Source organism: Penicillium manginii, assembly GCF_028828005.1.
Source record: "Penicillium manginii strain IBT 31320 chromosome Unknown utg000007l:1.0-2284322.0:1.0-2285126.0, whole genome shotgun sequence".
NCBI lineage: Eukaryota > Fungi > Ascomycota > Eurotiomycetes > Eurotiales > Aspergillaceae > Penicillium > Penicillium manginii.
Window position 1 is genome coordinate 832,486 of NW_026643108.1, and position 25,441 is coordinate 857,926.

General features: G+C 50.0%; 9 protein-coding genes across 9 annotated transcripts; 2 read left to right on the plus strand and 7 right to left on the minus strand.

Annotated features, from left to right (window-relative positions):
• Positions 1-25: 25 nt before the first annotated feature.
• On the minus strand, positions 26-1,282 carry N7533_010233 (uncharacterized protein; the record flags this gene model as incomplete). Its single annotated transcript, XM_057106883.1, has 2 exons — positions 26-765; positions 1,171-1,282. 2 exons carry the CDS (start codon positions 1,280-1,282, stop codon positions 26-28), a joined length of 852 nt encoding a protein of 283 aa, XP_056956100.1.
• A 457-nt stretch (positions 1,283-1,739) lies between these two features.
• On the minus strand, positions 1,740-2,495 carry N7533_010234 (uncharacterized protein; the record flags this gene model as incomplete). The annotated part of the gene is made up of 1 exon (XM_057106884.1): positions 1,740-2,495. One exon carries the CDS (start codon positions 2,493-2,495, stop codon positions 1,740-1,742), a length of 756 nt encoding a protein of 251 aa, XP_056956101.1.
• An 856-nt stretch (positions 2,496-3,351) lies between these two features.
• Positions 3,352-5,832, minus strand: N7533_010235 (SDA1 family protein; the record flags this gene model as incomplete). Its single annotated transcript, XM_057106885.1, has 4 exons — positions 3,352-5,142; positions 5,220-5,571; positions 5,646-5,681; positions 5,786-5,832. The coding sequence occupies 4 exons, from the start codon at positions 5,830-5,832 to the stop codon at positions 3,352-3,354; spliced, it is 2,226 nt and encodes a 741-aa protein (XP_056956102.1).
• Positions 5,833-6,407: 575 nt separating this feature from the next.
• Positions 6,408-7,707, minus strand: N7533_010236 (40S ribosomal uS7 domain-containing protein; the record flags this gene model as incomplete). The annotated part of the gene is made up of 6 exons (XM_057106886.1): positions 6,408-6,510; positions 6,585-6,723; positions 6,844-6,919; positions 6,991-7,174; positions 7,404-7,453; positions 7,516-7,707. The coding sequence occupies 6 exons, from the start codon at positions 7,705-7,707 to the stop codon at positions 6,408-6,410; spliced, it is 744 nt and encodes a 247-aa protein (XP_056956103.1).
• Positions 7,708-8,500: 793 nt separating this feature from the next.
• On the plus strand, positions 8,501-14,429 carry N7533_010237 (putative AMP binding domain protein; the record flags this gene model as incomplete). Its single annotated transcript, XM_057106887.1, has 4 exons — positions 8,501-8,560; positions 8,621-8,643; positions 8,769-13,469; positions 13,529-14,429. The coding sequence occupies 4 exons, from the start codon at positions 8,501-8,503 to the stop codon at positions 14,427-14,429; spliced, it is 5,685 nt and encodes a 1,894-aa protein (XP_056956104.1).
• Positions 14,430-15,942: 1,513 nt separating this feature from the next.
• Positions 15,943-17,904, plus strand: N7533_010238 (sulfatase family protein; the record flags this gene model as incomplete). Its single annotated transcript, XM_057106888.1, has 5 exons — positions 15,943-16,068; positions 16,140-16,989; positions 17,057-17,274; positions 17,338-17,499; positions 17,560-17,904. 5 exons carry the CDS (start codon positions 15,943-15,945, stop codon positions 17,902-17,904), a joined length of 1,701 nt encoding a protein of 566 aa, XP_056956105.1.
• Positions 17,905-18,835: 931 nt separating this feature from the next.
• Positions 18,836-20,465, minus strand: N7533_010239 (phosphatidate phosphatase App1 family protein; the record flags this gene model as incomplete). Its single annotated transcript, XM_057106889.1, has 2 exons — positions 18,836-19,387; positions 19,458-20,465. The coding sequence occupies 2 exons, from the start codon at positions 20,463-20,465 to the stop codon at positions 18,836-18,838; spliced, it is 1,560 nt and encodes a 519-aa protein (XP_056956106.1).
• Positions 20,466-21,493: 1,028 nt separating this feature from the next.
• On the minus strand, positions 21,494-22,577 carry N7533_010240 (porphobilinogen deaminase; the record flags this gene model as incomplete). Its single annotated transcript, XM_057106890.1, has 3 exons — positions 21,494-21,742; positions 21,778-22,009; positions 22,096-22,577. 3 exons carry the CDS (start codon positions 22,575-22,577, stop codon positions 21,494-21,496), a joined length of 963 nt encoding a protein of 320 aa, XP_056956107.1.
• A 331-nt stretch (positions 22,578-22,908) lies between these two features.
• N7533_010241 (2-isopropylmalate synthase) lies at positions 22,909-25,021 on the minus strand (the record flags this gene model as incomplete). The annotated part of the gene is made up of 4 exons (XM_057106891.1): positions 22,909-23,088; positions 23,149-24,726; positions 24,804-24,948; positions 25,014-25,021. The coding sequence occupies 4 exons, from the start codon at positions 25,019-25,021 to the stop codon at positions 22,909-22,911; spliced, it is 1,911 nt and encodes a 636-aa protein (XP_056956108.1).
• Between the last annotated feature and the right edge of the window lie 420 nt (positions 25,022-25,441).

Sequence of the window (25,441 nt, forward strand, 5' to 3'; positions counted from 1 at the left end):
GTCTCACCAGCTACTTCCACTGCTGCTAGTTGGTGGATTCCTGTCTATCTTTATATTGATCCAATCGTTCGCGGACTCTAGCGCCATTCCATAGTTCTTCCGAGTCCTTCCCTTCATTGTTCTTCCTCGGCATGCCTACCTGCTCTAACGCGAACGACGCCGCGACAGACCCATAATAAGCAGCTTCGATAACATCTCCAGTTTCAAGGTAACCTATAGAGTAGGCACCTAAAAATGCATTTCCAGCCCCAGTCGGATCAACCACTCCGGATGCTTGATTTTCTCCCACGGCTGCTACATAGAATGGAGGCAGCCATTTAGGATCAACATCCCGTGACTGCACAAGACAACCATTCTCACCAGCTCGAATAACCACCACTCCATTTCCATCGGGGCCAACACCACTGCTGAGCACCTCTAAAGCCAACGTTTCAATCTCGGATTTCTGCGTCTCTTTAGAGTACGAGACCCGAAAGGTAGCAGCAAGCTCCAAGTGGTTTGGGCTAAAGACATCGACCAGTTTTGCGACTTCAAGACAGGATTGGAGGTTATCTGGGTTGGATGTAAGAGGGGATGGTTCCCAGATGATTAAGGGACGACGCGATATCCCCATCTGCGCTCGAATTGCGATGAGTTTTAAAATTCGCGGTTTCAGGTCCGCGGGGCTGGCAAGGTAATGGAAAGCCTTTGAGCTTAGGACGAGGTTGTCACGCAGTTTCTCTTCTTCCGTCAAAATTAGAGGGGTGGTGTACTTGAATTTCTTGGCTAGACTGAATGGTTAGCATACTGTAGCTAGTCATGCATCCAAGGTGTTTCTATGCCATAGGATATCCCAATTTTTATTGAAAGTGTTTGAAACTGAGAGGCCCTGAAGATGAGGTGACAAAGAAAGTCTCGTCTTACGTCCAAAAGTAGTATCTTGATATTCGAGTAATCCTCGAGTAGAATCTTTATCTGAACTCCGCTCTATGACCAATTCGATATCCCAACTTTGAAGGAGATTTGAAATGGAATCTGGAAAGTCGTTCCCAACATGAATTGGCCACGCTAAGGAACGACTGAGCTGGTGGGGTAAAAACAGACGAGCGCCCAATGTTGCTAGAATGATAGATATTATTTCAGCCAGAGACCTAATCATTCAGTCATGGGGAGGTGGTGCATAAAGCTAACCATAAGCTCCGGATCCGCCCAGGACATTCGTGAGGGGTTCTTGGCCGGGGAAGTGAATCTCATCGAGAACCACAGAGCCGAAGCTTGCGAAGTAGATTTCTTGCTTATCCATATGGAAGTTTCGGATTTTCTAGATCTCCTTTTTGGAGGGGCAGAAATGATATTTCTGAATCTCTAGGGGTTGAAGATTTGAGACGGTGTGGAGCATGTCGAGGTGGGGTCCCCGTCAGCCCGCTCCCAAGGGTTACGGGGTATCATTTCGTAATAACTACAGCATGTCATATTTTCGAGGAATTAAGAGATATCGTAGCTGAATTTGCAGCAGGTGATGAGCTTGAGTGTGACTCTTTGAATTTGAAATAATACAAAGTCGCTGATACGCTGTGTTGTGCCTAATGAGGGAAAGGGTGGTAGAAAAAGGTGGCCCTTCAGGTGATGTACATGGAATAATAAAGCAGGGGGAATCGAAGTGGGTATTGGTACAAGACAAGATGAAAAGGGGGGAATCGGGTGATCGTGAAGAGTACAGAAGGCAGAGGGGAGCGAGAAAAGAAGAATGACCAAATAGATCAAGCCCAATCCATCCGCGCATAATCAGCGTCAACCTCCTCCAGAGGTCGCAGGAAAGTAGCTTCTTCGAAATCGTCGATATCCATATTTGGCTGGCTGGGTCGTCGCAAAGCAAGCATACGACGGCGCTGCTGGCCCATTCCTGGTGCTAATATGTGTCGACCAGTAGGGGCGTCGCGAGAAGCAATATTGCTCCTGTCTTCCCAGGCGGCGAATTCGTCTGAAACAAATGTCCGTTTCTGGCTGTTGTTCATGTCATAGTTGAAGGAGTTTGTAGATGCGACGGATTCTTGACTGCTCGGTGGGAGAGAGTAGTCGTCCCCTTCATCGTTCACGATGTGACCAGACCTAGAGCCGAAGGATTGATCGTACTTAGAGATGCCGGAGAACGGGGTGAGTTCATCGTTGCTGTACATGCCTGCAAGTCGTTCGGCGGTGGGGGTCTTCGCAACAAGAGGTGGAGGAATGGATTTCTCCTGCTTCAGCGACCGTTGGGTCTTGTATCCGTCTGCCACGGACTTGCGGACCCGCATTCCGACCGAGAGAAGGGAAGATTGCACTCCTTCTGATACGACGGGGGTTGCGGAGAAGGTTGCGGCGGCGTAGTGGTTGTGTGAGACGGGTGTTCCATCAACAATGTGCGACTCGGGTTGTTGAGATTGGAAGAAGCTTGTGATTGCGGGTTGATAGCGTCTGCGCTTGGAGAGCGCGTCGTTGGAGGTTGACATGGTAGGTTGGGCCACGAGGGAAGGCATGACGTAGGAGGTTGAGAGGGGTAAAGGTGCAAGGGTTGATTGAAAAGTCGGAGAAAGGAAGCAAGGGAGGAGAAGAGAGGGGAGAGGATAGTTGCTGGGGCAAAGAGGGCGATAAGAAGTCGAAAGAATCGGACCCTCCTTGAAGATTTGGAACGCGTTGACGCGGAGACGCGACGAGATCACGAGATCAATTATGCCCCTTTGGGTTAGGGCTTAGGGCTAGGTCACGTGTATGCTGTCATATGTAGGAGATGCCGACCCCCTGATTGGTCAAAAGTAGAAGTAAAACATACACCAGTATATCTACAGAGTAGACCGCGAGAGTATTACTATGAACTGGCCTTATTTATAAACCCCTCCCTACAGTGGCTTAATACAATTTGAAACCAATCATCCTGTCATTATTGTATCACTATCAAAATGATAGTCTGGTTGCTTCATCGGCATTGCAGTCCGTCGGGAATGCATCGCGGTCTTATATCGCAGTCTTGCATCCATCTGCTTCCAAGGTTGGAAGGGTTACTTCACTGGTACTAGTATTAGTATTAGTATTATGTTATCGTGGGAAGCAGGCGGCAAGATGTTGGCACCACCCGGGCAGGTAGATGATAATCCATGCCAGTGGATGCCAACTACTAGTACTAGTAGTAGTACTTACCTACCTAGATACCTACTAGGTAGGTATATACCTAGTAGGTAGTAACTTGAAACCTTGGATTGTCACGGCACTGAAACAAGTTGAACTTGAAACTTGAATAAACTTGAACTTAAAAAGTCAATAGACGCCAGATCCCATTTTAGATACCTAGGTATATATAAACTGCATGCACAACAACTAGTATTTACTACCCAAAGGCTAATTTCCAATATTACCTCTCTTTCCACCTCTCTTCTGTCGGTCGTGATGCGCCTTGAGCACAGCACGCGTCTCCACCAAACTGCGCTTGTTCTTACTTCTCGCCTTACCGATAGTCATCAGGAAATTCTTCCGGCGAGCCTTTTCCTTGTTCGTGCTACTCTTTCCTTGTTCCTCCTTGCGCTCCTTACGCTTAGCCTCCTTGCTCTTGTGCTCGGAGCGCTCCGTCTTGCCCTCACGGGCGTGAGCAATACGCTCCTCACGCGTCTGCTTAGCAGCAGACAAGCGCGCGAGACCCTCAATCTCCTCTGCAGTCAAGGGGTCATCATTGTGACGAGCGGCGGCCTGGGCGTGACGAGATTTCGATCCTGGAAGAGCCGCACCGACAGCAGCCTCAGCACGGAGCTCGGCAAGCTTGGCCAGATCCGCAGGAGTCAGAATCTTTGTGGTGGCAAGTTTGGAAAATTCACTCAATGCATCAGCTGCAGCGTCCTTCTTGGTTTCCTCATCTTGCTTGTTCTTCTTGTTGGGAGGGGCCTTGCCCTCGTCCTCGGAGTCACTGAGATCGATCTCAACATCGCTTTGGACGTTGACCCAATCGCCAGAATCATCGCTGTCCTCATCATCCTCGACGTTCCAGGCGGCCCAGTTGTTTTCTTCATCCTCCTCCTCGTCATCCTCACCGTCAGAAGGAAGTCCCATCTCGCGACGCTTCTTGCGGCGCTCCTCCTCCTTCCATTTCTCCAACAGCTCAAGGCCCTCGATACCACCGCTCTCCTGCTCACCGAATCGCTTGGCAAGCTTGTCGCCGGAACGGAGACCCATGGAGGCTTCCTTGCCACGATCCCGCTTCTTGAGCATCGACGCGCCAACATCCCGGTACAGACTGAGAAGACCCTTCGAAGCCATCATGACACCCTTGTCCTTACTCTTCTTATACATGACAAGATCTTGCAGCAGCGTCTCGTTCATAGCCAGAGGTTGCCTGACGCAAATCTCTCGAATGGCGTTCAGACCGGCGGTGGCTACCTCTCCAGCAGAGGCCTCAGAAACGAACTCGTTGGCAATCTTCTGAACAAGAGGCTCAAGAACATCAGGAGGAACCAGGTCATGGGTCGCCTGGGCCAGAGATGCCAAGAATGAGGTGACGGAAGGTTGACGAGGGGTGAGGAACTTCTGGAAGTAGGAGTAGAGCGACATAATATGCAACCTGTGCAGACCCACAAGACGAGACACCAGTTGCAAGACAATGAGCTTGTTCTCCAGGTTCAGCTTAGCCTTGGAGGTCTGCAAATGCCGGGTGAACAGAGCGTCGGCGAATCCCTGGGGGTCGTGCAGCAAATGGAGCGCGGAGAAGTTGAGAGGGTGCGGTTGATTCTTCTTCTTCTCCTTCTTCTTGTGAATGGAGATGGCCTTCTCAGCTACACGGGCCTTCTTCTTGGTCTTCTTGTTGATACCAAGCTGGTGCCTGATACGACCGACATCGACATCGTCATCACTGCTCTCATCCTCGGCCTCCTCGCGCTCCTTGTCGCCACCGAGGAAGAAGCGGACACCTCCAATGATGACCTTTTCGTTCTCGGACAAACTTGCTTCCTTCATAATCTCGACTGTCTTGGCGTCGGTCCAGATTTGACGCTTCCACAGCTCTCTGACCAATTTGATGGCCCAGAGTGCCTTGGAGCTGGTGCGATCAGATGAGACTAGGTTAAAAAGGACGGTCTGCATAGTGCGGTTGAGTTTGTGGTTCTTCGTCTTTGTGTTGGCAGTCCGAAGTTCAGACAGGATCTTCTGGAACAGTAGAGCACGCAGAGTCTTGCTGGGCGTAGTGATAAGGATGGGGAATAGTGTTTGGAGGAGTCTGCAACCAGAATACTCGTTAGAACATAGATTCCAGAAATAAGATAGAATGAGAAAATTGGGTGAACATGCGTTGCGGAATCGAGCAGATCCTTCTTCTTCAGCATCACCAGACTTCCGACCAACTTCTCTCTCAACTCTGGCTCCAACACCAGGTGGTGTTGCATCAGCATATCGATGAGCTGCTGCGGGAAGTCCTTCAAGATCTCCGGGTAAGCGTCGGCAACATGCGAGATGAAGTCAATCAGCTCTCGCAGAGAGATAATTCCAGTGTCTGTCGCGGCCGAAGGCGCGGCCATGAAAATTTCGCGGTGCGACTCATATTGGTAGAGCTGCGCGCGGAAATCCTCAATGTATGACCTGAGCGCAGAGAACGGGTTAGATATTTTCGACTGCAAGAAAAGGGTAGAGGAAACAAATCCAATGGCACTTACTTGGGATCTCTGCGAATCTTGTGTTGTAGGTTAGGCCTATGAGGGGCGAGTGAGATGTCAATAGAGCGGTTCGTTGTTTCTGCCTGAGCAGGACTCGCCGTTGCGGGCGCATTGGGGCACCGGAAATTAGAAAAACTCACAGGTCAGCCTCGACCTTTTCCAGGGCTCCAAGCTTTCTTTTCACCATGTTGACTGGTTGTGGAGAGAAATGGTGGTGGTGGAAGGAGGGTGGTCACGGTTCACTTGAAGGTTGGAGGTGGACCGAAACTTTTTTTTTCGCCGTATCGATAAGCGACCACTCCGACTTCCACGTTAACGCCCGGGGCCAATGGGGTCTACTCCTACTACTCCAGGCCCAGCCTTCAACAGCGGTGGCTGGAACTTGCATAGAATCTCAGAACCTCGGTCAATTTCCAAGTTCCCAAGGGTTTCGACATTTTCTTATTTCATGAAAAAATATATTTCCTACGTTAACTACTTAAGGCATCAAATAGATAATTTTGATTTGCATTGGAAGAGGAAAAAATTTTTCATATTGAAAGTGGCCATTACCACCCGAGACTTTCGTGATCACATCCCAACTACTTGGAAAAAAGCAATCCGACGGCGTTCCTTTTTTTGGACACTGCTTTTCCCTGGCCGTATCAGATTAAGTACAGCCGCGCAGATGTGTGCAATTCCACTGAATCCCGGCGAAAACCCCCCGTCCACTCCAGAAGCCGTAAACAGAGGACCAAACGGAGAATACACCCCACACACCCTTTACCGGTTGCTCTTGGCAACACGCTCCAGCTCGTCCTTCTTCTTGATGGCGTAGGAGTTGGAGGAGCCCTTGGCGGCGTTGATCAGCTCCTCAGCAAGGCACCTGATAATTAATATGATTAGCAAATGTTCTGATAATATGGCCCGGGTGGCTTAAATGAGAAAAGGGTATCGTACTCAGCAATGCTCTTGATGGAGCGGAAAGAGGACTCGCGGGCACCGATGGTCAGGAGAGAGATGGACTGGTTGACACGGCGGAGAGGAGAGACATCGACGGCCTGGCGACGGACGGTACCGGCGGAACCAATACGGGTGGCTAGAAGGAGATATATTAGCAATTATTCTCCCGATGAACATTCTGCAACTGAGACTCCTTTCTTGGAAGCGAACTCCTTCGAAAAATCGAGCCTGTCATCGCGATTCGGGTCCAACTTACAGTCCTCACGGGGGCCGCAGTTGACAATGGCATCGACAGCAACCTGGATGGGGTTCTGGTCGGTCATGATGTGGATCTGAATAACAGAGAAAATATTAGCGCCTGGGTCGAAATTTCGAATGGTGTATCGGGTTGGGAAAGACGTACGATGTCGAAAGCGTGGGAAACAATGCGCATGGCCATGAGCTTCTTTCCGGAGTTACGGCCGTTCATCATCAGGGAGTTGGTGAGACGCTCAATGATGGGGCACTGGGCCTTGCGGAAACGCTTGGCGGCATAGCGACCGGCAGTGTGGGAGAGGTAGACGGGCTGACGGATCTGAATGTAGTCGCTGGAGATGGGAAGAAAAAATATCAGCAATTGCCCTCGGATTTGTGTTGCGCTCCGAATGCTCAATATGCAAGTTGTTTCCTCCCAAGCCATCTGCCGTGTTCTTGTTCGACCGAATTTGATATCACAACGCCCCCCCAAATCATCAAATCACAAATCACAACCCAATTGTGGACTCGACAACAACCATATTTGCGCATTCGGAGGCGATTGAATTGAAAGGGACTCACGTCAGGGAGATGTCGCGGATCTCGACATCCTCGTAGGACCACTTGTTGAACTTTGGGCAAGGGTTAGTATTTTTCGAGATTGAATGTTCACTGAAATTTGGAGGAGGCGTACGAGCAGGACGGAGCCTTCGTTCACATCCTTGGGCAGGATGGAGTTGACCGCGACGACTTCCCCGGCGTCGGACATGTTGACAGTGTCGAGGGAGGGTATGTGGGAGGGTTTGTCGTTGGGTGGTTGCTTCGACAAGTCGTTGAGGTCGGCGATCCGTATGGGAGGAAATTGGCGGTGCGCTCGCTTAGGCATTGTGTGGGGGTCACATGAGTTAGGGCAGATCTGGCACCAATCAGATGCCGAAGGTCATGTGAGTGTCACCTGATGGGGGAGTTGGGCGGAATGCTGACTAACAAGCTACCCGGAGACTTTTGTATAGTTACATGTATACAAAGTAGGGATTGTGAGTATATAATACTAGTATATACTAGTAGATTGGGTATATATGTACATAAAGTATATTCAATTCATCTATTCATCTTTCACAGAATACACAGATTTTATATATTCACAATATTCATCCATTCTCCTTTAATTCCATCCCTGTCTCCATGTACATACTGTCCCTCTGTCCTCCTCCGTACCTGAGAAACCCCCCCATTCCCGCCATTTCCATCCGGGCCACTTCCACTTCCACTTCTACTCCCACTTCCTCTCCCTCCCCCGACAAATTTCGCTTCCCTCAATTCCCTCTCCGTCCCTCAGTCTGGCCACCACAGTCTAATCTATTCTTGTCGATATTATTGTCTCAGCCGCCGCTCGGCTCCCTTGACCGCCCTCGCCCTTTAGTCCCCCGGGTGGGTGACGTTGCGCTCGCGCGGAGTCTATCACTGAGACAATCGACTCGTTAAGCCAAAGGAACTACCACCATTCCGGCTAATTCGACTACAAATACCGACTGCGCCCCCACGGCCGACCTCCCCTGTTCCTCCTTTGCGCCCTCGGACGCTCATTGCCATGAGGTGTTCCTGTCCACACGACAGCCATTCCTCTCCCCGCGCGCTCGATCCACATTCCCTCAAACTGAGGCCCGACCCGTGTCTAAATGTCGGACGAAAGCCCCGAGCTTCAATCCGCATTGCGGACCCTGGACCGAGAACTAGAGGTAGACACTCAGCCCTACATGTCCGTGAAACTGGTGCTGACCCGGCATAATGCTTGACAGGAGGGTGATATCACCGAGAAAGGGTAAGCAACGGTTACCCGCGACGTTGGGATCCTCCGGCTTCTAGCGGACACTCATCTAGCACCCTTGACTCTCCTAGCGGACACTGTAACAGATGGGGACAGAGTTAGAGCTAACGCTGTACTAGATATCAAAAGCGACGTACCCTCCTACTTTCCCAGTTCCTTGGCCCAAATAAACCGCTTGACCTCAATGCCCACGCGCCCTCAGGCCACGAAGACTCCTTGAGCGGCTCCCATAATGGCCCTCCCGCGATTCTAAATGTTCGGCCACCCACTGCCGATTCATCACATCCTACCATTTCGTCCCCCACGTATGCCACTGCGTACGAAGGTAGTGGAGGGTATGGGTACGACCACACGAACACGAAGAACCCCTCCCCGGCACCCACCGGAGGGTCCCACGACAGAGATAGCACCGGCATGCTGCAGACATTCGACCGAGCGCCATCTGCAGCGTCATATGATTCGCTTTTCCTCCCCAGGCCTGGACCCGGGGGATCTCAAGGCCCGGATGGCTCTCGGACGGCCACCTTAATGAGCCAGAACTACGCCTTCAACCCTGAAACACAACCCGATTATGCGCAGCCTGATTATGCGCAGCCTGAGTATGCTCAAGAAGAGTACCCCCAACAAGAATACTCCCAGCCTGAGTACGCCCAACCCGAGTATTCCCAGGCGGAGTATGGCCAACCTGAATACGCGCATGATGACATGGGAGCCTACGACCCTGCATCGGGAGGTGTCACGCGGCAGTCAACAATGCTTGACTCGCAGCAAGGATACTTCTCAGATTTTGCCGGTCAGCAGCATGATGATTATAGAGATAGCTATGGTGGTGGAGGATTTCACCGTTACTCTCAATCCGGCGAAGCATTCTCTCCGACGGCAAACATGGCGCCGCCTTTCATCCCGCCATCAGAGCTGACCCAGCACGGCCCTGCCATTCAACATTTACTTCCTCTCGAGCCCCGAGACATCCCGTTTGCCGTGAACGATCCGCATGAAAAAAATACCCCCATGTCCTCTTTCGACAACCTTCCGGCTGTTCTCCGACATCGCGCACGAGCCCATCCGAAGCAACCAGCATACTGGGTATTGGATCAGAAAGGCAAGGAAATTGCATCTATCACGTGGGACAAGCTGGCTAGCCGTGCGGAGAAGGTCGCCCAGGTTATTCGCGACAAGAGCAATCTGTATCGTGGAGATCGTGTTGCCTTGATCTATCGCGAGACCGAAATTATCGAATTCGCCGTTGCTCTTTTGGGCTGTTTCGTCGCCGGAGTGGTTGCCGTGCCTATCAATAGCCTTGATGACTATCAAAGTCTGAACCTAGTACTCACCTCAACCCAAGCCCATCTTGCCTTGACAACGGAAAACAACTTGAAAGGGTTCCAGCGTGACATCACTGCACAAAAGCTCAACTGGCCTCGTGGCGTCGAATGGTGGAAGACAAATGAGTTTGGAAGCTTTCATCCCAAAAAGAAAGATGATTCCCCTCCGCTCGTTGTTCCCGACTTGGCTTATATCGAGTTTGCTCGAGCGCCGACAGGAGATATGCGTGGCGTGGTGATGAGCCACCGTACAATCATGCACCAGATGGCGTGTCTCAGCGCAATCGTCTCGACTGTACCTACCGACTCGAGCTCTAAGCAGTTCGCCAAGGGAGAGACTATCATCAGCTACTTAGACCCGCGACAAGGCATCGGTATGATTCTGGGGGTTCTCCTGACTGTATATGGAGGCCACACAACTGTATATCATGAAGATCGAGCGGTGGAGACTCCTGGTCTGTACGCCCATTTGATCACCAAGTACCGTGCGACAATCATGGCAGCCGATTATTCTGGACTGAAGATTGCTGCGTACAACTACCAACAAGACCCTATGTCGACGAGGCACTATAAGAAGAATTCCGAGCCCAACTTCAGCAGCGTGAAACTCTGTCTGATCGACACCCTCACGCTTGATTCAGAGTTTCACGAGATTCTGACCGACAGATGGCTGCGTCCAATGAGAAACCCACGAGCCAGAGAGATCGTTTCACCAATGCTATGTTTGCCAGAGCACGGTGGAATGGTCATCAGCATGCGCGATTGGTTGGGTGGCGAGGAACGAATGGGATGTGCACTCACACATGAGATGGATCCGGCAGAACGCGATTCCAAGAAAGATGATGCCAAGCTCGAGAAATCTGAGACCAACACTGGATTTGGTAGCAGTCTTCTGGGCGGCGGATCTCGCGTATCGGCACCCAAAGAGACCGGAAAGAATGACTTGGCTGAGGTGCTTCTTGACAAAGAAGCACTAAAGAGTAACGAGGTTGTTGTTTTGGCGATGGGTGAAGATGCTCGAAAGTATGCTAGCACTATGCCGCATGCAGTCCGGGTTGGTGCCTTCGGTTACCCGATCCCCGATGCCACACTTTCCATCGTTGACCCTGAAACCAATCTTCTCTGCACTCCCAATGTTATTGGTGAAATTTGGGTTGATTCACCTTCTCTCTCCGGAGGTTTCTGGGCCCTACCGAAACACACCGAGGCAATTTTCCATGCCCGTCCATACAAATTCGAAGATACAAACCCGACCCCTATCCTTGTGGAGCCCGAATTTCTTCGAACAGGTCTACTGGGCTGCGTGATCGAAGGTAGGGTATTTGTCCTTGGTTTGTATGAAGATCGACTGCGCCAAAAGGTGGAATGGGTCGAGCACGGCCAAGACGCCGTCGAGCATCGATACTTTTTCGTTCAGCACTTGGTGGTCAGCTTGCTCAAGAAGATCCCGAAGATCCATGATTGCACCGCATTCGATGTTTTTGTGAACGATGAACATCTACCGGTCATCGTGTTGGAGTCATATGCAGCGTCAACAGCACCTACAACATCCGGTGGTCCACCCCGCCAACTAGACCAGGTCTTGCTAGACTCGCTCGCAGAGAGATGCATGGAGCTTCTTTACCAAGAGCATCATCTTCGTGTCTACTGTGTCCTACTCACGGCTCCAAACACACTTCCTCGAGTGACCAAGAATGGTAGAAGAGAAATCGGCAACATGCTTTGCCGCAAAGAGTTTGAGGCAGGCATGCTACAAGCTGTGCATGTCAAGTTCGGAGTTGAGCGGTCTGTTCAGAATCTGCCAGTGGGAGTTGATCTCGAGGGTGGTATCTGGTCTCCTCTTGCTTTGGCTTCAAGACAGGAGCTGCTTGCATACTCAGAGAAGCAATATTCGGGTGTGGACTATCGCGATGTTGTAATGGATGACCGAACATCTACGCCACTGAACAAATTCAACACGATTGTCGATCTCCTTCAATGGCGCGTGTCACGCCAGGCCGAAGAACTGGCTTATTGCTCTATTGACGGCCGCGGAAAGGAGGGCAAGGGTATTACTTGGAAGAAATTCGATTTGAAAGTCTCTGCGGTGGCAACTTACCTGAAGAACAAGGTCAAGGTTCGACCGGGTGATCACCTCATTCTGATGTACACCCATTCCGAAGACTACATCTATGCTGTCCATGCTTGCTTCTGCTTGGGAGTTGTGGTCATTCCAATGGCTCCAATTGACCAAAACCGTCTAGCCGAGGATGCCCCGGCATTCTTACATGTCATCAACGATCTAGGTGTGAAGGCCATTATTGTGAACTCCGAGGTGGATCACGTCATGAGGCAGAAACTCGTATCCCAGCACATCAAGCAATCGGCCCAAGTTCTGCGAATTGGTGTGCCCGCTATCTACAACACTTCCAAACCTTCCAAACAGTCTCACGGCTGTAAAGAGCTTGGCTACACCGTGAAGGATGCCTGGCTACAAGGCAACCCAACTGCCATGGTTTGGACCTATTGGACCCCAGATCAGCGACGCATCTCTGTTCAAATTGGGCATGATACCATCATGGGCATGGCTAAAGTACAGAAAGAGACATGTCAAATGACCAGTATGCGCCCGGTGCTCGGTAGTGTACGCAGCACTTTGGGTCTTGGTTTCCTTCATACATGCCTGATGGGTATTTATGTTGGAGCTCCCACCTATTTGGTCTCCCCTGTCGACTTTGCTCAGAACCCAATGACGCTCTTCGTGACGCTCGCCAGGTATAAGATCAAGGACACTTACGCCACAAGTCAAATGCTGGACTACGCCATGAGTACTATCTCCGGCAAGGGCTTCCAGCTTCAAGAACTCAAAAACTTGATGATTTCTGCAGAGAGTCGACCTAGAGTGGACATCTACCAGAAGACCCGCTTGCACTTCGCCTCAGCCGGCTTGGATCGTACCGCGATTAATGTTGTGTACTCTCACGTTCTCAACCCGATGATTGTAACACGCTCGTATATGTGCATTGAGCCTATCGAGCTCTACTTGGACATCAGAAGCCTTCGTCGCGGTCTTATTTACCCCGTGGATCCCGATGCCGATCCTACTGCGCTTCTACTCCAGGACTCCGGCATGGTGCCTGTGAATACCCAAATCGCAATCGTGAACCCGGAAACTTGCACTCTGGCTCATGTGGGTGAATATGGTGAGATCTGGGTCCAATCAGATGCTTGCGCCGCTGGATTCTACAAGTCGAAGCAAGAGTTTGATTATGAGAGGATGAATGGCCGCGTTGCGGATGGAGATCCCAATGTGCCGTACGTTCGCACCGGTGATCTGGGTTTCCTCCACACCGTGACTCGACCTATTGGTCACGGCGGACAGCCCGTGGAGATGCAGGTTCTCTTCGTATTGGGAAGCATCGGCGAGACCTTTGAGGTCAATGGCTTGAACCACTTCCCCATGGATATTGAAACCTCAGTGGAAAGCTGCCACCGCAACATCATGAATGGAGGATGGTAAGTCTATATCTTTCATTACTACTTGCACACCTTTTGCTAACATTTGTATTTTCTAGTGCTATCTTCCAAGCTGGTGGGTTGATTGTGGTCGTGGTCGAGGTCACTCGTAAGGCCTTCCTGGCCTCCCTTGTTCCTGTCATCGTCGATACCATCTTGGGCGAGCACCAGGTGGTGGCGGATATTGTTGCTTTCGTCTCTCACGGGGACTTTCCTCGCTCGCGTCTCGGCGAGAAGCAACGCGGAAAGGTTCTGGCATCCTGGGTGACCCGCAAGCTACGGACACTCGCTCAGTTCAGCATTCGCGACATGGATGGGGACCACCCCTTCGCGGATGTGGTCCAGCACCGTGCTAGCAGAAGCTCTAAGCCTGGCAGTACTATGGGTAACAGCATGCGCATGTCGACTATGCACGAGGATGATACCCCTCCTTTGCCACATTCGCCAGTTGGAATGGCTCTGGAGGACAGAAATGAAACATCTCAAGGACCACCATACCAGGAAATGCCGCGCCGGGGCACTCTCCCTGAGCTTGACACCAGAACTGACCATAGCGTCCCCGCCACGCCAGTTTCTGCAGCCCATTCTGCGCTACCTTATATTCAGGAGCCTCAATCTGCTACAATTATGAGTGCAGACGATGATCACTTCAATTCGATGGGATACGAACACCAACAAGGCACTACCACAGACACGGATCGTAACTTCCGATTCAGCTTCGAAATGCCTAGCACCCCGATGGATCAATTACCTCAAGGATCGGCACAGCCCACCCGCCAGCATTTGCCGAGGGGTGACTCGCTTCCTCATCACCAAGCCGGCATCGCAGACCCCACATACGCTGAGAAGCCCCGGCCAGGTACCCAGGAAAGCGGCGTGATCGATGATTGGCCCGCCGAGGCCCTGATGTACCAGTCGGCCTTGGGCGATGACGGTCAAGCTGCAGCGCACAGGCGCTAGATTCAAGATGGCTTGAAACCCTGAAATTAATCACCGGGCATCATTAGCATTTTGTATATGAGCGAGCACTTGATTTGTTGACGAAAAAGAATTTTTGCTAGAGTTAAATGGGGTCATTGGCCCTGGTCCGGGCGAATGTTTGGCTGTGTGTTGTCGGCGGCCGGCAGGGGACTTGATCATTTTTTCCCTACATTTCTCTTCTCTTTTTTTTCTTTTTTTCTTTGCTTTTTTTCTGATTGCTTTAATTCCCCTCATCTGATCCCCGAATACCTCCATTGCGCCGATCTTGTTCTGCATGTGCGTTTGTTGTACATACCATACCCGACGAAGTATATCAATGCCTCTGGATCCAATTCAAGCCCCGCTACAGTAAACCCTTATTTCTGTGTACTCGGAGCGAAGTGAAGCATGATAATATAAGATACTGACAACAATTCTCAACAACAATGGACCTCCGGTTTTTTAGTAGACTCCCCACTTGGCTAATCAAAGCGTAGATCTCTCACCAACCAAACACTTACCTACCTACTAGTTCAATACTGCTTTTTAAATGGAAAAAGTCAGCTGATGATAGTATGTAGAGATAATGGCTATTAATTTCACATATAATTAAATTACTAATAGAGTAAGAAAATATTTAAAAAACACTTTCTTCTGTCCACGTAGGATGCACTTTGTTCTTAAGCAAGACTCCCTTTCTCCACAAAGCCAAGCTAATCTGAAGGGAATCATTTTTGCCGACAGAGGAAGCACTACGTATTTACTCGCTAAGCGAAGCACTACTCCGCTTGTCTCTAGTGCCGAGAACTGCCTGAAACTCTACTTGAGTGAGTACTCCTGAACCTGATCAGGAACTAGAATGTCCTTTTTTCACCTGGGCAATCCTGGAACTGAATTAGAACTACTGAAATGCCAGGAACTTCTAACTTAACCTCATCAGTTAACGCAGGCTTGTCTCTAAAGTATTACTAGAGGCTGTCTTCTCTAAGTTTCAAGTGCCGATTACTTTGTGTACATAATCCCTCTTAAGCTCTCCCGATTATCTCCACAATCGAAGACGTGATGCTACCCCACACTTATACAATCGCCCCACACCTATACAATGCCGCTGGCATCATCGCTGCACAAATTCCGCGATCTCGGGGAGTGCCCCTCCCAGGTGCTGAGAGAGAGGAACCCTTTGAAGATAATCCGATTATCTTGTGTACCTTCCCCCACCTGCCGCATGCTCGTCCACCTGACCCGTTGTGTCCCTCATTTCCCCATGTGCAGCCGTCGGTTAGCGGGCTCGCTTCCGCATTGCTCTATACTCAGTAGAGGAAGAATACCGGAACGATCGCAGGTAATTATCGGGATCGTAAAGTCCCGCGGATAAATGAGACAAGAGTTCTTCCACCTGCTTTCGTTGTGATGATGTGGGGTGCGAGGACACTCCTTCCGGAGAATTGAGCTATAATACAGCACCTCTGACCCTACCTGACACTCGAGCAAAAACCCCGACAATCATTGCAGAATGAAAATCCTCCGCTTATTGCTGCTAGCGGGGCTAGCTGTGGCTAAACAGCCCAATATCCTCTTTATCTTGACTGACGACCAGGGCAAGCATGTTGGAGGATTGGAATACATGCCCAAGCTTCAAGTATGCAACTATTCAACTTGCACCTTTCATTTTCCCTGATTGGAGTGACCGACTTGTCTAACCTGGAACAGGAGCTTCTAGTTCAGAAAGGAGCAAGGTATCCCAAGCACTATTGCTCAGTCGCCATCTGCTGTCCGTCGCGCGCAAATCTCTGGACAGGGCGTATGCCACACAATACCAACGTAACAGACGTCTCATTGCCATATGGTGGATATCCAAAGTTCGTATCAGCCGGCTGGAACGATAATTACCTACCCCTCTGGATGCAAGATGCAGGGTACAACACGTATTACGTGGGAAAGTTATGGAATTCCCACACGGAGGATAACTACAACAAGCCCTACGCGCGCGGATTCAATGGCTCTGAATTCCTTCTCGATCCATACACATACCAATACTACTTTGCGCGCATGACTCGCAACGGCAACCCACCCGTCCATTACGACGGCCAATACTCGACCGATGTGATTGCTGAGAAAGCAGCGGGATTCCTGGACGAAGCAATGGCGCAAGATCGGCCGTGGATGTTGACTGTTGCGCCGAATGCGCCGCACGCTAATGGCTCCTATGATCCCACGCGTGATGCGGACTGGTTCGGCGAGCCGGAGTTTGCACCGAGGCATGCCAATTTGTTTAAAGGCGTTAAAGCACCTCGCGATGAGAGTTTTAACGCGCTGATTGAGGGTGCTGTGGGCTGGACGCAAACTCTGCCTGAGTTGAGTCAAAAGGAGATTGACTATATTGATCTATTTCAGCGTTGCCGCCTGCGTGCTCTGCAGGCTGTTGATGAGATGATTGGTAATTTGGTCGAGAAGCTTGAGAAGGCGGGTGAACTGGACAATACCTACATCTTTTTCTCCACTGATAATGGATATCACCTGGGTCAGCACCGTATGCAGCCTGGAAAGACTTGTGGTTACGGTAGGTGTTGCTGAAATGCAAGTATGGCCTCATGGGTGGCACAATGCTGACTGGTTTGATGTATCAGAAACCGACATCCATATTCCTCTCATCGTTTGGGGGCCTGGTATTCCAGAGAACCAGGTGATTGATGTGGTGACTAGTCACACAGATCTCGCGCCCACCTTCTTGGCAATCGCCAATTCGTCGAGAGAAGGTCTCGATGGCAAGGCCATCCCAACCACCGTGGCCGCTGGCAAATTGCACAAAAAGAAGGAGCATGTCGCCATTGAGTTCTGGGGAACGGTAGGCTATTCTAATAGAATCATCAACAGCGGGTATCTTACTAATCACTGTTTATACGGATAGGGTATCCCAGAAGGCATCTACGGCTTTGCAAGCGATAGGGAGCAAGACCCATACAACAACTTCCAGAACAATACCTACAAGGGTGTCCGACTCGTTGCCGATGACTATAGTCTCTACTATGCGGTTTGGTGTACAAACGAGAAGGAGTTTTACAACCTTAAGGTACAATCCTACCTACATTCATGCTCATCCGATCATCCACGCATTAACAACCCCGAATAGGACGACCCCTTCCAGACAGTTAATCTCGCAGCCCATCCGAATAAGCATGCAAACTTCAAAATCGCCAATCGGAGACTTGCTCAGATCATCAGCCGTCTTGATGCTTTGATGATGGTTCTGAAGTCCTGCGGTGGTGATTCCTGTCGGGACCCATGGGGCCAGCTACACCCTGGCGGCCAAGTGACCACCCTTTCCGAAGCATTGGCTCCTGCTTTCGATACATTCTATCAGAATCAACCCAAAGTCTATTTCTCGGCTTGCGAACTTGGGTACCTCATTGCTTCAGAGGGTCCGCAGGAGTTCAATGCATACCATGGTGAACAAAATGAGACGAAAGGATGGTAATTTCTCGTTATTGATACGACTCCATGACAGCATCAAAGAGGTCAAGTCCTTGATGTACCCATGGTTCAATCCCTATCAAAATAATATGCTCGTGCTTCTCTTTGAGCGAGTTAGATTGATCAATCAAATTATGAGTCGGGCTTTCGAAGTTGGTTAGCCTCGTCATAGCCCTAAGAACTCCTGTCAACTTGGATCAGGTACATCAAGCTGATTTACCGCCTTTACCTTGCCTTTAAATCCGCCCCATATTCTACTGCCTGTATTTAATTCAGGCTCGCTAGCTGAAAATAAGGAGCTTAATCATCAGTATGCTCCGAGACCATTGCCAGAACGAAGGTCCTAGCAAGGCTATACGTGGTAGAAGATATTAACTAGTTTCCCACCTATATGTACCGTCAGATTCAAGGGAGAAATAGCACGTTAGCTAGAGGAAGAGTCTAATAAATATGAGCAGAAGACTTAGATGATATTGTATCGGAAATAAGCCTTGAATATCCGCGCAGTATCCTAATTAATATACGGGAAATTCCAAGATCTTCACAATTATTCGGCTACAAAGCTCTTCTAGCATTTTCAAAATCCGGGCGCCACCAGCTGGTAAAGTGAATTTGATCCCCGATTTCGTAAATACCAGCCTTAATTATTGACCTAATTCAACTAAACGGTGAACCAGTTTCGTGTTGGTACAATGGCCGACAAAATTAAGTTTAGCCAAGAGAAGCTTAGCGTAGCTCAAAACCTTGGAACGAGATGCTACTCTCAATGGTTACTAGTAGTATGCATAATGTACTTATGATCTGGTTTTATTCTACTCTCCATGAAAATTTTTCTAAGAATAATGGCGAGCGGTGGAAACTAACTTGTCTACATCGTTTGATTGAGTGTCATTACAACGTGAGTCATGACTGTGCAAGCGCTCTTAAGGAGCATGCTAAGAGAACATGAAAGCAGCGATCAACATCGAAACGACAAGTGCCATATATCCCCGATCACCACTGGTAGCAGCCCCAGAGTCTTTACTCAGTCCCAATGGCAGTCCCTGGTAGCTAAAAGTCACGTTTTGAGGAATGCTCTTGTTGTAACACTCCCCGTTCTCGATGTCCAAGTTCGTGAGGTCATCAGCGTTCAAGAAGAACATGTACTTCGACTGATCTAGATCCTTGAATCCGGAAGTGTCGTATGGGAACTTGTCGCCAGAATCGGTTGCGCTGGTGTTGCGGAGAAAAATGCATTGTACTTGGCCCGGGAATTCGGTCGCCATTTTAGGGTAATCACGCATCACGTCACTGTTACTGGTGTCTGCGACCAGAATAAACTTGCGCTCTGGGAATGTTTCGAACACCTTCTCCAGAAGGAACTTTCGAATGGAGAGGGTTGCCGAGACATCGCTGAAGTTGAGAGGGCGGGTGTCAAAGGAGCCGCCCGGATAGTTGGTGTAGATGAACTGCATGTAGTTTCTGGTGATTTGTTCAGGAGTTGTGGTCTAGAGGAGTTGTTAGTTGTTAGACCAAATCGACAATGGATAGATAATCATGGGGCTGAGAGAGGCCTACCAGGTAGTGGAAGTGCATGTGAGGGAGACTGGTTGACCAATTCCGATAAATATCCGGCATATTCTCCCACGGGGTAAAGGGCCTGGCGAAAGAGTTGAGCAACCCTTCCTTCGGCTCGTAAATCTTGGTCACGCGGAGAATATCATCAATGTCTGAAACAACAGTGAGACCTTTGGGGGGAACCAGATAGGCAGTGGAATTCCCAATTGTCGCGCCTTTAACGTATGTGTTAAGTCGCTGAATCGCCGAGGTCTCATTTCCAGCAGTCAGACCATGACTAGCAATGTTGACAAAAGTGTCGAAATCCCCCTCGGCTGTGGTATTGTAGGGCAATGTCACATTCTGCGTGCCTCCTGTTGTGTTGGATGAGCCTCCTCCGCCGGGCTGTCCACTGGCACCCTGGAACTCGGCCGGTTCGAGGTGAATGGTGTTCACGGCAACGTGAGGTTGTTGGACGACGAATATCTCAGCCGTCAAGTTTCGTGCTTGGTCTTGTTGGGACTTGGGGAGGTCGGAAATACTGGTGTTCACGAGGAAAACATCGGCGAGCTTATTCAGATCGGAGACGGAGGTATTGGGTTGTTTGTAGACATTGCCGTGGAAGCGCACACTCCATCCTGAGTTGGTCCAGTTGGCATAAGGGTCAATGTTCAAAACATTGGTCGGCAATGCAGCCAATTCTGAGCTCTGTAACCCGAGAGAGCTTGCGACGGCGTCACCTGTGGGAAAGCCCTGGAAGAAATTGGGCACTCCCGATGCGACCCAGGAGGGGAGGTCAGAGCCCAGCCCACTCAAAACACTGTTGACATCTGATTGGACATCTGATGCCGCCGATTCTGCATCACTAATCAAGCCTCTCTCCACGATCGGTGAAGGGTTATTTTGAACTGGAGATGGGGTGATGGCAGGATTGGGGACATCTTTGTTGTAGACAAATGCTGTTGGGGCGGGTGAAGCGCAAGCAATCGACAGCAGCGCGGCTTGCGCCAGCGCATAGCGGTTGAACATTGAGAAGGGCCGCAGGGATTTAGGGAAATGGAATAGAGTGAGGGAAATCAAATTAACAGAAGGGACCAGGAGAGTACTTATTCATATTTCCCTTAAACCATGGTCCAGGTACGGAGTAATGGTGGAGCCCAATCTAAACGATAGTACTCCGTAGGGTCCAATGACATCACCGACGTCAGCGGCGGAGACAGGTTTTGGCGAAATTGCCCTGAGACATTTTCGTGATACCGTGCATAGGAGTTCATTTAAAACAGCCAGTGTATGGAATGGGGGCTTGAGATAGGAATCAAAGATGGAAGAGATGGGAGAGAGTGAAAGATGAGATGAGGTTCTCCCAAGAAAGTCACAGAGATATCACGTGTGGGCATAGGACGACCGAGTGGACACCCCTCTGGCTTATAAGTCTATTCCAAGTTCTTTTTACAGGACTTGAGTTTTGCTTCAATGTTTTATTATCCTCATACCCAGGTAAATTATAAGAAACAACCCTTCCAGTGTTTTTTTTTTTGAAATAAATAATACTATTTTGCAGCATAAATCGGTACAGAGTTCCCTTGTCAGAAAGTTGCATATTTTATCTCAAATATACTATATTTACAAGACCCAATGTCAAGTTGACAGACCTAGTTCGGAAAATAACTTATCTAGGTAAATAACCTTGGAATCTAATCCAACCAGAATATCAACATGCTCTAAGCGCGGTAGTACGCGATCTATGGGATGCCCTTGGCATTGCAGGCGGTGTAGTGAGACGTTTACAAAACAGTCTCAACTACGGCATCATTTCAATGATGTTCATTATATTGGCAGTATTGAAATCTCGAATATAATGAGCATTATTGAAATGATGCCGTAGTTTAAACTTTTTTGTAATCGTCTCATTGCACTGTCTGCAATGCCAAGGGCATCCCATAGATCGCGTACTACCGCGCTTAGACATGTTGATGTTCTAGTTGGATTAGATTCCAAGGTTACTATCTAATGTATAAATCACATCGTTCATCAGCCAGAACTACCCTAGAGTAGGCCTAAACACCATGCTGTAGAACTCTAATTTCATCTAACAAAGCCCGCCCTCCATTCTCCTCCAATTTCTTTGCAAGGTCAACACCGAGAGCCACCGCATCATCATCACTCCGAACCACCGCCACGCTTGTCGATGAAACTTGACTTGAACCATGCGGATGAATAATCATACCCTCAAGTCTCAGGGAAAGTCCTGTCGGTTTCTGACTCTCGATAACACTATTCACAGCAACCGGAGACGAGCATCCACCCTGGAGAGTCCGAAGCAAGGATCGTTCAGCCAGACAGATCCAGCGGGTGGGCTGTTCTTCGATTTTTCGAACAAAGTCCAGTGTTGACTCATCCCCGCACGAAGTTCAATTCCAAGTGCGCCCTGACCGATAGCGTAGGGGAATTCTGATGCAGGAAGACTTTTCGTAATGCGGTGCGAAAGATTGATACGGTTTAAGCCGGCCGTTGCGATGATTATAGCTGTGAAGGGACCTTCTGGATCGTCCAGTTTGCGGAGACGAGTATCACTGATCACGATTAGTATACATTCTCGAGCAAATACTTGACCTGAATTCCAATTTCAAGGTTAATGCAAGAGATTTTCAAAACTTACAGATTGCCTCGGCATTCTTCCACGACCAGCTGGGGATACTTATACTTAAGCAGCGCCTTCCGACGCGTCGAACTAGTCCCAATGACAGAACCAGCGGGCAAATCAGTCAGACATTTATAATCAAGACCACTCTTCACGACGAGTGCATCAGTTGGATCTTCGCGGTGCACAATTGCACCTAGAACGCATCCGTCCGGCAGATTGGTCGGCATATCCTTCAAACAGTGCGCCAGCAGGTCCAGTTCGCCGGAACATAATTTAGCTTCCATCTCCTCGGTCCAGATGTTTTTCGCTGCATCTGATGGACCGCTGAATTTCAGGAATGGGCTTGTTTTGTCGACATCGCCTCGGACTGAGACTACTTGCCATGGGAATTTGATGGTGGGGTGAAGGTCGCTCAGGGCCTTAGAGATGCGCTCGGCTTGGACGAGTGCTAGTTTGGAGTTCCGGGTTCCTATTACTAGCTCTGGTTTGCTTGCCATTGTGCTTGGCTAATTGGTGGGTAGATCCGTGTCCAGGTATAGAATAGCTAAAGATGGTGATCTCGGGAATGGCCTCTCAGTACTACTAGCCTCGAGGAGAGATGTGTGTGGAGACCTCAGGCTCCGATACTACCTTAATGATGTCTCGGCTAAATTGGGGGCCAATTGCATCATTGCATTGTTCTGTTATTCTACCCATCATATCTTATACGTGTATGGATTGTTCTAAGTCTGCTAGCTTACTCTGAACGGATCTTCCGAGGTCAAACAAAACAAGATGGTATATGCATTATTGGCTACTTCGTATAATCACAAAAAAACTTTTTACAGCTTACTGGGCTTCCGCCTGTCTGGTCAGCTGCTCAATGTTGACCTTGGCGCTTCCCAGACCACCGTTAGCAGCAGGGGCATGAGGTGTCAGCTGCTCGAGAGCTTGGAGGTCCTCGTTGGTGAGGGTGTTTGAGCGGATGGGACGGAAGGGAGCCGGGGAACCGGAAGTGGAGGCGAGGAACTGCGGATATCGGGTTAGTTTTGAGGCTTAAGTATGCTTCGTATTGATTGATGAACTTACCGAGCTGGCGGCACTGAGCAGCGCGATCAGAGAAGCCTGGACCACATCCTGGTGCAGACCCACACCCCAAACCTGTGCCTTGCTGCCGGAGGCAGTGCACTGGATATATGTGGCGGCCTTGGTCTCACGACCGGTACCGATAGAGTGCTCCTTGTAGTCAACGACATCAAGGTCAATGCCCAGGCTGGAGAGAGCGGCAGCAAGAGACGAGATAGCACCATTGGAGACACCGGTGATAGCATGTTGGACATTGTCGATCTCGATGATACCAGTGAAGCGACGCTTCAGGTTCTTGGTGTTGAGAGCCTTACCAGGCTCTGGGGGAGCAGGGGATTGCGAGCGGTCGGTGGTAATGTTGTAGTCGATAAGGTTGAAGCGAGGGTTGGACTTCAGGTGGTAAGCCTCCTCGAAGAGAGTGACGATCTCGGCGGGGCGCAGTTCCCGGTTGGCCTTTTCGGTTTCCGTTTGCACGATCTTGCTGAACTCGACCTGCAGCGCACGCGGGAGATCCAGCTCCAGGCTGCGCAGAATAACCCAAGCCGCACCGCCCTTTCCACTCTGGCTGTTAACACGGATAACACTCTCGTAGGTTCGTCCGATATCCTGGGGATCCAGGGGCAGGTAGGGAATAACCCATTCTTCCTCGCCAGCTGCCGTCGCCTTCTCACGCAGATTGAAGCCCTTCTTGATAGCATCTTGGTGACTTCCAGAGAAGGCACTAGTGACCAGGGAACCGGCGTAAGGCCAGCGCTCGGGAACAGGGATCTTGGTGCACTCCTCTACAACCTGGATGACAGAGTTGATATCTGAGTAATCAACATTTGGTGAGACACCTTGTGTATATAGGTTCAGGGCAAGAATCATAAGATCGACGTTTCCAGTACGCTCTCCGTCGCCAAGAACTGTACCTTCGACACGCTGGGCACCAGCCATCTGAGCCAGCTCGGCGGCAGCCACGGCACATCCACGGTCGTTGTGGGGGTGCAGAGAAACGACGAACTTCTCACGTTCGGTCATGCTGGTGCAGAAATATTCAATCTGGTCGGCATAGACGTTGGGAGTCGACATTTCCACAGTGGCAGGCAGGTTGAATATGATTGGGTTCTCTACAGTCGGACCCCAGGCTTCCTTGACGGCCTCGCAAACTTGCACGGCGAACTCGGGCTCAGTATCGGAGAACGTCTCAGGAGAGAACTCGAACTGCCATTCTGTGCCAGCCATTGACGGGTCATCCTTGGTGATTGAACGAGCGAACCGGGCGCACTCGACAGCTCTCTTCAGACTCTCCTCCTTGTTCATGTTGAAGATAATACGACGGAAGCATGGGCTCGTGGCCAGGTAAATGTGCAGAATAGCCTTCTTGGCACCTCGCAGGGATTCGACAGTGCGGCGGATAAGCTCCTCGCGGCAGGGAGCCAGAACTTGAAGCCAAACATCATCGGGAGTCAGACCGGGCTCCTCAACCAGGCGGCGGGTGAAGTCGAAGTCGACTTGGGAGGCGGAGGGAAATGAGACTTCGATCTCTTTGTAGCCGATATCCACCAGCATCTTGAAGAAGCGGAGTTTTTGGTCGCCGTCCTATACGTAGTCCAGTCAGCACATGTTATAAAGATATTCAAGCTGATGAACCAAACAGCCAAGTCACAATTCCGTACCATAGGGTCGGGGAGACTCTGGTTGCCATCACGCAGATCGGTGGCCAGCCATCGCGGGGCACGCTCGATGGTCTTGTTAGGCCATTGGCGGTTAGGCAGGTTCAGCGGCTTGAACGGCTTATATTTTGTGGAGGGATCCTTGAGCCTGGAAAACGAGAACAGCGTCAATTGGAAATTCTGGGTGGCAAGGCAATTGATGAATTGACATACATTGGCATGGTGGCGGTTGGCGGGGTACAGTGGGGGATAAGCGGTAGAAGGTCGAGTCAAGATAAAGTAGAGTAGAGTAAATGAACAGACGCAGGACTGCGCTGGTAGGATAGATAGAACACAGGAGATCCAAAAAAAGAAGTAGGGAAATTGATTCCTTTTTAAAACCCAAGACCAATCAAACTAGGGGCATTTTATGACAGTCTGACTCAAAGGCGAATGACGAGTTTTAGTCCTTTCGGCGCCGACAGCGGAGTCACGTGGGGTTGTAGATCTGCAGGGCGCGCGAGTAACCAAACACGGTTTAGTCTCGCCCTTCATTCCAGCGAATGGGATAATTTTTGCGGATTGATACAGCTTTCTTTTTTCTTGTTTTTTGGTCTTTTGTGTTACCTTGAATTTATATCCACGATGTGGTTGTACTTATG